Consider the following 11,236-nt stretch of genomic DNA (forward strand, 5'->3'; position numbering starts at 1 on the left):
CCGGCTGGCTGACTATTTGGTCTCAAGTTAGGTTCTTTTATTAAACCAGAATATTTAAATCATACTAAGACTTAATATTTTATAATACTGCATAATTCATATGCCCTAAAGAATCAGTATGACAGTTCCTCTTAGGATATTTTTTCAGTGAATCAAAGCAAAATAGAGAGTGCATCTTTCTATCCTCCCTTCTCCACTTTATTTTAACTTGTCTATTATGGTACTGTATATCATTTGTGTTCACCGTATGTTAACAGTATCATTACAGTTTGGCTGTCTCTAACTTTTCAGCAAGTTTGCTTGGCTGTAAAGATAAGATTTTAAGATTTGCTTATTTACACTTGGCAAGAGCACTTTCATCCTAGACAGCGGAAGATGTTTTATCAAGATCATCTGCTCTAATGTGGAACGCAAAATGATTGTTGTCACTTTCACAGTCTGCGGTCGGAGACCACATGCGCTACAAGCAGACTAACTTCCTCTTCCTTTAGGGGCAAATTCCTCTGAAAACCACAAGGATCACAGATTACAGACAAGGTGTGCTTTCACTCTCGCATCGCTGAAATTTATGTTAACGCATGCTGTGCTTATAATACTCCCTTCTCTTGGATATTTCAGAACATTTCTATTGACTTTTTGGGTTCAGGTTCACATTTTTCTGTCTATGTTTAAGATCTCTGCAACATTACTCACTCCTTGCCCTGAGTCTCACTGTCTTTTAACACTTTAACCTGATGGAAGATTTTTCCTGAGGCTGTTCTTTGACAAGCATCGCTGATGAACCAGGGAACAAAAGATTGTGTTCCTGGCTTTATGTCAGGAGGTGACAATAGGGCATTTGAAGTAAAATGGACTGCAGCCATCAGATCGGTTTTCACTTTCCCTGGACCCTGTGAGTGACACTGTGTCTCAGTTCCTCCAACACCTACAGAGCCACTGGGAAAAACACAAATGGATAGTGTTTTACACAGGGGGTTTATTTACATCCTGTATTTAAGAACTCTTCAGATTTGTAATTCATTGCTTGCTGAGTTTGGACAGATGAGATGCTGCTCAGTGTGTGGTCTCGGTTGTTTAAAATTTTCTTTCTGACTTTCCTGTGATGTAATAGCAATGACTGTTCTGGGGCCTCATGTATAAAACTTTGCATAGATTTAATCCTAGAAGTATGTGTACACACAAACTGTATTTTTTTTTTTTTTTTTTTAACGTGCACAGGTTTTTTAGATTTACTAAACCATGCGTAAACTCAGAGTCTGCTTTTTTATATAAATCCCAGATATATGCACAAGCTTCATTCTCCAAAATGACCAGAAATGAAGCTAAACAACACTGGTTTTATTATGCATAACCTCATCTGCATATAATTTACATATTCTGTGCATATTGCCCTCCAGGCAGGTATGTGATATTTCCTAGAAGCCTATGAAAACTGATGATGCAGACTGTGAATGTCATGAATATTTGTTTATAAATGAATTAACACTGCAAATGCTATTTTTTCTTAAAGGGGTCATGAACTATTATTATAATTTTATAATGTTACTTTATAATGAGGTGCACTTATAGTGTTAGTATGATTTATACAACAAAAATGGTCATAATTTAGAAATAAAAGGTCATTTTTCTAACCTGCTTTTAGCCCTATGATTTAAATGCTCTGTTTTAAGGGGTGTGTCTGCTGTGAAACTTCAGTGTAAACACCCAATGCTGTGATTGGCTAACATCTTTGCATATGAAATAAGTATTACATGTGGAACTCTCTCAATCTCAATCTTAACTAATTAATCTCAACAGCTGTAGAAATCACTGATCATAGATCAGGCATTGGAATTAACATGGTTACTTGCATGTTGTGGCATTACTGTCGGGTCTCTATCTTACAGTAAAAACCTGCACTGAAATTGTGACTGAATTACTAAAGAATCCACAATGTACTGAACAAACAATCAATGTTTTCCTAGCATTAGTATCCTTTGGAAGGTAATCTTATTTTTAAGACCAGAGTATACTTCACTTTTTAGAAAGTACCCTCATTTTTACAACTCTAGCATGGAAGAATACAAAGATGTTTATATGGGTTGTAACTCATAAAGGTATTTTGTCGCAATGCACATGCGTTGAACACCTGCGTACGCGTACGAGTCAAGTGACGTAAACTTTGCAAGGCTGTGCGTTCAACTGTGCGATCAAGTATACTTTCTGTCCTAGTCCAGTTATCCTGTATCTCTCTTCTCTCCTTCTCATCTCACTAATGCGCCAGTGGGCGTGGCCAAGGATGCGATGACGTGAAATAGGCGTTGATTAGATTCTGCAAAGGCGGTCTGTGATCTTACATGTTAAAAGATCAAGGAAAATTTTAATTCATGACTACTTAAATCAGTATATTTGTCTTGTCCAGATAAAATATCTAAACATCCTTAAAACAAAATCAGTTTACCTGCGAAGCAAAACTGTATGAGATGGCTCCTGGTTGATTCGATCAACTAAAGACCTTTGTTCTTTTGCTGAAGAACAACTGCACATTGTTTTAACAATTTTTCCTTGAAATGCCAAGCATAATGGGGCTAATTTGTTTGGCTTATCCCTCATTTTTCATCCTTTCAGGTATTGTTTGCTATTCTCTCTCAAAGATCATCGTTTGTCTTAGTGCTCATTGTATTTTTTTGCCCATTTAACATACTTTGTCTTGGCAAAGATTCTAATAGATTTCTTTGTGCTTGAACTTAACTAGCTTTTGTATACACTCCTTTATGCCTGTCGGCCTCGTTCTGTTTTGGTAAAGGGTACTGTGAGCTTCCAGATGTTTCCTTGGCAGTGAAATATGATCTAAAATGGGTGAGTCAGCTTGGTTCAATGGTGAATTAAACTGATGGCAGCAAATTTGTGGCTTTAAGATTTCCTATTGAGGGTATACACTATAGGAGCAGTGTTTGGGGAAAATAGTTGTGGCAAGAGGGAAACCATTTAATCCTCTAATGCAGGTCATAATTAACCTGGCTTTGTAGTTTTTCATTAAATATAATCTGTTTTTGTATTAGGCAAGTGTTTCTCAATTTGACCAAGTGCTTGAATGTATTTGAATTCTCAACAGCCGTGTGTTGTGGTTTGAAGTCCCTAACATGTGATGCTAGCAAGGGACAACCAGCTTCATCTTAATCTTAAATTTTGCTAGACCAGCACCAAACCAGTATGGAAACCCATGCTGGCCTTATATCTGCTCTGTGGGAAGATGAAATCTTCTGTTAAAGATATTTGTTGAGCTTTTTAGTTGTGTGCAGGTTTTCCCCTGTGGTCAAAAATGTATTAATGAATTCCCCCCAAAAATGGAAAGAGATTTTTTTTTTTTTTTTTTTTTTTTTTTTAACTTTAGACAAAAGGCAAGCCTGAAACTTCAACCAAATCTGTCACTTTTCAGCAAGTCTTTACTCTTCCTTTGAAATCAACTGCTCTTTATTCTAGCTGTCAGCAGTATAGCAGAGGGTCCAGTTACACATTTTCACCTTCTCTCGCTCTTTCCTCACCTCTTTCTCTTCATCCACTCGTCTCTCCGTGCTGCTCGTGTTTCTGCTAGAGATGCTGCTCAGATTGCATCATCAGGGTTAATCAGGATCTCCCGTGAAAGCCTCTGGAGCTAATTAAAATGTTCTGCCTCTTTCTCGTTTTCTCACTTGCGCTTTTTTGTTGCTTTTTGTTGCCCTTTGACATCCTTGCAGGAGCTCATTGGCATGACAACTGCTTTGCCTCTAACATATCAGCTGTAGCTTACTAAAGAGACACCCGTTGACATATAGACTAAACCATGTTGTAGCCTGTGCTGATCCAGGATACTGATTTATTGTCCCCTTGACCCACAGTGGCAGCAGTTGCTGTTCTTTGCCACCAAAACCCTTGTGCACCCTCCTAGCTTGCAGAAAACCTAATAGTCTCAACATTTTTTCCCCAGCTGAGCTAATAAAAAGGGGGCTTTTGTATGAGTAGTGTTTTATGAGGAGCCTATGCCTGTTTCTTGCCCCAATATATACTAATTCACAAGTCGGCAGTTCCCAAAGCCACAGGCCCCACCCGTAAACTTCCTCAGGGTTTGAATAGTGGCATATGCATGTTTTTTTTGTTTTTTTTATGCCACAGTAAACTTTACAGTAGTGCTCTTACAATGGAAATCTTTGGGGGAAGACATTGCACCCAGAATAAATGTAAAATAAGTATAGGCACAAGACTTAAACATTTTGCATGTTAACATTAGACTACAGAGATAAAAATCACTTACTTGCATTGTGTATGCAAAGTTATGTCTCGGTTTTTAAAATCCTATCATTTAACATTTAAAGTCAGTAAACTATGTAACTTAGCCAGGAGGAGGAAAATGAACCCACATAAATTGTCAGTACCACATATATGGAAGTACATTAATGACAAAAATCTTCCATACTAACAAAAAGTAAAAAAAAAAAAAAAAAAAAAAAAAAAGGTAATCCATCAAATTTCACTTTACAATTTTGCTTCCGCAATTTCATAGACTTCCATTTTAGGTGCATTAATATACTCATAATGTTTGTTTGTTTGTTTGTTCCACAGAAAAATAACAAGATAAGTGAGTTCATGTCTGTGTGTAACATTATTTGTACCTAAATTTTAAAGCACATTATGATGTTTTCCTAGAAAATTTTTTTTGGCCTAGACAGATGACATGCTCAGTTGTCTTACAGGTCAGATAGAGGTCTGTTTTTAAAAATATAATAAATCTAATCCTTGTTCACCAAAGCCTCGCACTTTTTACATACACAAACACAAGTTCCTACTCCCCTAAGCTGTAGGGCTGTAACTCTTTCCTCATGGACGATGAGAGATGCTGGCTGCTCTGGCAGAAGGCTTTTGACCTGGAACCTCCTCCTTTGCAACCCTGCACTCTTTTAAGTAAATACAGCCCTGTGTGTGGGAGTGTGAGAAAGGGAGAGCACTTGTAAATTAAAGCTGCACTTGGTTGTCATGGTGTGGTCTGGATTATTCTACAATATTAATGTTGTTGGCCTTGTTGCAATGACATGTTGACAGAGAGAATTCTTTTTCTCTCATTTTGCTCTCTCTGCTCCTGTATGTCTTTGTCACCTACTGAATTTATATGTATACTGCTTTTCAGAGCCAATGATTGTGTGCTCTTTTTTTTTTTTTTTTTTTTTTTTTTAGTCCTATCTGTAATTTTGTTCAAAATAAACATTGCAATTCATATATACGAATTGAACAGATCTCTTCCGTTTACTCTTCTAAACTCATCTTGCTCTTGCTTCACAGAAAAGCATCATGTTGATGTGGATTATGGCTTCCTGATCAGATCTTCCTTACCACTATCTTCTCTATCCCTGGACTCATCATTGGCTCAGTGATGAATCACACACCCAGCCCCCACATGACAGAGGCCGCCAAGTCTGGGGCGGGCTTGTTGTGCGGCCTGGGCCTTGGCCCAGATCGGGTGCGATCCCCGGACAGCCTGACCCACACACCCAGCCCGTCAGGGGGAACGCCCAGTTCAAGCCCTCCTCTGCTGCTGTCTCCAGGGCTGGGCTGTGATGGTGTTGGCGACTGGGAGAGCCGTGAGGAGCTGCGTCTGCGCGAGCTGGAGGAGGCTCGGGCACGGGCAGCTCAGATGGAGAAGACAATGCGCTGGTGGTCGGACTGTACTGCCAACTGGAGGGAGAAGTGGAGTAAGGTGCGGGCCGAACGCAACAGGGCACGGGATGAGGTCAGGCAGTTGAGACAACGTCTGGATGCCCTTACCAAAGAGCTGACGGGGGCACGACGGGAGCGCCAGGAGCTGGCGGCGGAAAACGAACAACTACGTCTGGAAGCCCAAAGAGTCAGAGCTGAACAGAACTCTCCAGAGAATGCTTCCACTGCACCAGCATCCAACTCTTCAACTGCCTCCACACACTCAAACCAGCCAAGGGAACCAGACATCAAGCATAACAATCAGGACGACGAGAATGTGAGAGATGGGCCAGGCTCTCCAGAGCAGGAACCTGTGAGAGATGTAGGCACTGATAAACTAGACAGGCAAAAGGTGAGTGCTCCTCAGTTGGAAAGATGTAAATCTACATATGTGACCCGTGCTGGCAAAATGAGTCGAAATGTGCACGGGCTAATTTCGAGCTACAGGCAAAACAAGTGGAAAAATGTCAATTTTGGTCGAAATTGTGTTTTTTACAAAAATGAGCCCTCGTCTAGTGATCCCAATGCTCCAAATAGCAATTAAACATTTAAAATTATCTTGTACGTTTTCTGAGAGGAGTACCTTTCCTTTGACCATGAAAAATGCAGTTTTCTCTGCTCGCTTCTCGACTACTAGCGCTTCCCCTCAGCACAAGTTTGGTATCGTTGTAAAGTGCAGCATTCCAATTTTGTGAATATTCATAGCGAATTCTCGATGGCATGAGTCTGAACCAATGAAATGTGATTTTCAAACTCATGCTGAAGTAAACAAAACGATCTCTCTCGCGCTGACTGATCCAAAGCATGCGCACAAAGACGCCTCAGACAGCACGCGATCCCGATATACACACATACACGGAATTACAGTATTTCAAAATATCTGTCTTAACTGATGGGGAAACATCAGATGTGTAACATTTATATTAGATATGTGTCAAAGCCTACAGTTGGTCTTAATATATAGGCTGTTTGTTTCATTAATGTTAAGCAAACAATTGTGGAATCATGGAAAAAAGTTGAATATATATATATTTTTTCCTATAGATATGGGTTTTGACTTGGCTTGTGCCCAATGTGGTGGTATTACCAGGGATTTTAAGGTATGGTTGTTAGATAATTTAGTTTTGGAACCTTCAGAAAACTTTAACTAAATTTTTCTCAAAATTGACTTTGCTGACTCTATCGACTTCAAACAGGTGTAGCTCAGTAATTTTTGTCGGATTCCAAAAAATCATACATCATTTTGAAGGTTTATAAAGAGAATATGAGAATAACAATAACTCGCGTTTGATAAATAACAATAAATAACAATAAATCGCTCATTGCAACTCATTTTGCCAGAACAGGTCACATATTTTCAAAAAGGACTAGTCGGTCCTCTACATAGACTGAAACAGAGTGCAGAGGTTGGAGCTAGGGTGTTTTCTCAGAGGAGCAAGGGACTAAGTAGAATTTTTTTTATAGTAATTCGTTTGCAAGAAGAACCAAAACAATTGAGAATCGTACTGGAGTTCACAAGAACAGTATGCCAGATCACTTTTTAAGGAAACTCTGTAACAGTTTGCAAGGGTGCACACCCGACTTTGGAGCGAACATCATCCAAATGAACCAAACTTTGATGTCAAATGAACCCAGTGCGCACCAAAGTAAAACTGAATGAGAATTTTTTTTTAAAAAAAGAAAGAAAATCAGATGCTCAAACCATATGTCAAACCCAAAGAATAACCAAGGTTGTTATCTCTCAGTACAGGTAGACAACTGTAAATAGGTCAGCCACAGACCTGGTTCAGTGCACCTCCCTGTGATTTCTTTACCTGACTCTGTGCTTTTTGCTTGTGTGCTGGTTTCTTTTTTGTCCTATTATTAGAACCAGCACAACCCCCCATGTGTTTCACCCATGGGGCCACAGCCAGGGGTACCGCGCCACTTCTCGCTACCCAGAAACCCCTTTTTCATTTCTAGACTCGTTTGAGCATGTCTGTTATTTCCTTAATGTGTTTTTAACTAATCTTTCAAAAGAATTACCCCTCACACAAATGTCCACCTCTTTTTTTGGTTGACAAATAGGTGCAAAGACATCGCACCAGCAGAGAGAGGGAAGGAAAAATTAATGTCAGTGTCAAACTTGACCTTCAGAGTTTTGAGCACGATGGATGTATATTTCTGCACAGATATCAACAGGGGTTAGCTTGGATAGCTCAAGAGTCTCTCTTTTTTATTATTATTATTATTCAGCAGCACAGAGACATGCACCTTTTCTGAAGTAGGATCAGGCATCCTCATTCAATCTTAGCCAAGTAAACAAATACTAGTTAGCTCAGTCTAATTCTCACTGGATTGTTTGATACCATCCCATTTCCTGATCTGTTTCCACACAGGCATGCTGAGTGCTTCCACATGTGGAACTCTATCTCTATTTGTATGCGTTTGGTTCCCCCTGGTGGTAGGGAGGTGTCGCTGCACTTTTAGCACAATGACTCAACTGTGGCTGTTCTGGGATTGTAGGAAGTTGGCAGCATGTTTAGTGTCTCATGTCTGTACCCTGGGGCCCATGTCTTTGATATGTAATCCCTACTGTGTGTAGGAAGGACAGAGAAAGATGGTGCACTGAACTGTTGAGCTGTTTTTTATTACTCCTCCAAAGAGCTTGTGAATTTCATTCATGCACACAGGAAATAAGGGAAAGGTGCAATGTGATATTTGTTATGTGGATGCTTCTTCTTTGGTTTGGTTTAATAAGGAGAAAAAGACTGCTTGAGAGTCTTTGTTTTTATTTTGTATGTTTTTAATTTGTTTTCATTGTCTCGATACATTGACTATGGCAGCGGTTCTCAGCTGGTTTTGCTTCACAAGCCAGGTTTTACTTTTGATTGGCAAGCAGCACAGTGTCAGAATTGTTTATTGTACAAAAGTAAACAAAACCTTAATTCTATAAGTTTATAACTTAATATAATTTTAAGTTAAAATTTTAGTCTCCTTGTTTATCCCTGTTTGTAAGAGAACTCTTTTCTTTATGTAGTTATTTTCATGCTTTTTCGAGGAAAAGGGCATGTCACACAACCTCTTGGCATCTTTTGACAGCTGCAGACCTTTCTTTCTTTGTTTCTTTCTGTCTTTGTCTCAGGAGTTGGAGTTATTGGAGGCTCTTCTCAGGGCGAAGTCAGAGGCTCCAGACTCATGGGACGTTCGCAGTGCCAGTAGCTTGCGCTCAGTTCTCAGTCGGCAGGACCGGAGCAGACTGCTGTGGGAGGATCTGGCTGCCCTGGAGGAGGACTCCAGCAAGCTCAATGCTCTCCAACTACGCCTGGATGAGTCCCAGAAAGTCCTGCTGAAAGAAAGAGAGTAAGAGATCATTGTCCAGGTGGCAACAATACATGCATCAACAGACCAGAATTCAACAAATGAAGTCAAAGGCCTTTAGAATCTTGGAGCTTTTCATAACAATTACAGGGTTAAAGGGATAGTTCACCCAAAAATGAAAATTCTGTCATCATTTACTCACCCTCAAGTTGTTCCAAACCTGTATGAATTTATTTCTTCTGCTAAACACAAAAGAAGATATTTTGAAGAATACGGGTAACCTAAATGACGTGCGAGTAAAAGCCTAAATTAAATCTGTTCGTCATAAAATGCGATCAAGTCTCACCACTCAATTCATATGGATTAGTTTTCTAATTTCTTTATGAACTTTTTGAAGCATCAAAATTGCACTTGCATAGGCTGTCTATTGAGGGACAGAAAGCGCTCAGATTTCATCAAAAAGATCTTAATTTGTATTCCGAAGATGAGCAAAAGTCTTATGGGTTTGGAATGACTTGAGGGTGAGAAATTAATGACAGAATTTTCATTTTTGGGTGAACTAACCCTTTAACATAGTTGTATCCTTCAAGGATAACTGATAATAAAAATGATTTCAATCAACTGCTGAATTGAACTCATCATAGACGGTGAAGAATGTATCTGTGTTGACTTTAAAAATCACCTACTGGAGGCATCTGAGAAGACCAGATGTTTTGAGAACAATCTATTTGGATTTCCTTTCACCCTGTCATGATGATGATCTGTGCTGTGCATGTCAAGATTTCATTTCTCTCTCTCTTTCTCTCTGTCAGGGATAAACATGCACTCATTAAGAACATTGAGAAACTGGAGGCAGAGCTGAGCCAATGGAAACTCAAATATGAGGAACTGAACAAAAGCAAACAAGAGGCCCTAAAACAGGTAAGAAACATAATGTTTTTTTCCCTGTCTTTAACTGCTCTGCATACTAGGGATGAATGTTATACAGAGATATTCTTCATATGTTTGCAATTATTTTGCTGGTGATATAAAATCAAGCAATATAATGAACTTTCCTTATAGTCATTTAGTGACAAATAGCATGGAAAAATGCCTTGATTACTTTTAACTAGATTCATACTGTACATTAATACCCTGAATCTACTGATCAACAGTGACCGGACAGTTAGGTTGAAATGATTTGTTTCTGATTGAAAAAAACCCCCACTTAAGTGCAGTTACATAAATATTGAGATATATATTGAATATTGTCAAAAGGTTGGGAAAAAAACAAACATTTTTTTTTTGTTGTTGTTATTGTTGGCTGAATCGCCCAACTCTACTGCATTTAGTGTAGTATGACAGTTATTCTTCAGAAACTTGCCATAGATCACACTCAAAAGCCAAATAGTTTTGTAGCAGCTGTGGAACATTTAATTTATTGGCTTTATTTATTGGTATTGGTATTTTATGCAATTTATTTTTGCTTTTCCGGCATCAAGTCGAGACACCAATTGCTGAGCCTTAATTGTAAACATTAGTATTCTGGCTTCAATGCTGTATTTCTTATTTGTGGATCGTATTTGATTTTACAAATAACGAATAAATTACTGATGCCAGAACACTAACACATGGTATTCTCATGAGGAACTGATCTCCAGCACTTTCATGTTAAAAGAGCATGAAATCCTTGGCCTTTTCTCCAGTTTTCCTCTGGGCAATTTATAGTGAGAACTCTAATCAGTAGGAAGAATGCATGGTGAGCGCACTGGGTTCAGTGCTGTGGTGGCCTGTTCATCAAAAGCCAGCACTTCACCTTCACTTCCAGATGTCATATTCTTCCATATAAGAGTCACAGATCCTCCATACATAGTCATACCTGCTTCAAATTCATAATAAAGTTAACACAGTCAAAAAGTTGGACACACCTACTTGTTATTTACTGTTATTCTAAAATGTGGAAAATTTTGGCTGCTTTTCCTACACTATATTTTTTACTTTTATTTTTTTTCAGTAAATTTATATGTAGGCCCAACTTGTATATTTTATATATGCGTAAAAGATATGTGTTTTATAGTATAAGACAAAATTATGTTTGTATAACTATAATATAGCAAAATTAACTATTATATTACTATGCAATTGTATAACTAGATTTTTTTTTTTTTTTTTAATTGTATCCAAACTTTGACTGATAATGTGCATAAGAATCCAAACGTGTGTGAAAAATATGATTGCACACACTCACTTG

At 38.6% G+C, this 11,236-nt stretch overlaps 1 protein-coding gene across 5 annotated transcripts in view; it reads left to right on the forward strand.

Annotated features, from left to right (window-relative positions):
* ccdc102a (coiled-coil domain containing 102A) overlaps positions 1–11,236 on the forward strand; it is a 125,132-nt gene that overhangs the window by 81,185 nt on the left and 32,711 nt on the right. For all 5 annotated transcript variants that reach the window (XM_048184221.1, XM_048184220.1, XM_048184222.1 and 2 more), the window contains 3 exons: positions 5,293–6,058; positions 8,831–9,048; positions 9,819–9,927. In XM_048184221.1, coding sequence (XP_048040178.1) covers positions 5,384–6,058; positions 8,831–9,048; positions 9,819–9,927 — 1,002 coding nt within the window. In that variant the 5' untranslated portion in view covers positions 5,293–5,383. Of the gene's footprint in view, positions 1–5,292; positions 6,059–8,830; positions 9,049–9,818; positions 9,928–11,236 lie in introns of those variants that run through there.

Source organism: Megalobrama amblycephala, linkage group LG3 (assembly GCF_018812025.1).
Source record: "Megalobrama amblycephala isolate DHTTF-2021 linkage group LG3, ASM1881202v1, whole genome shotgun sequence".
Lineage (NCBI taxonomy): Eukaryota > Metazoa > Chordata > Actinopteri > Cypriniformes > Xenocyprididae > Megalobrama > Megalobrama amblycephala.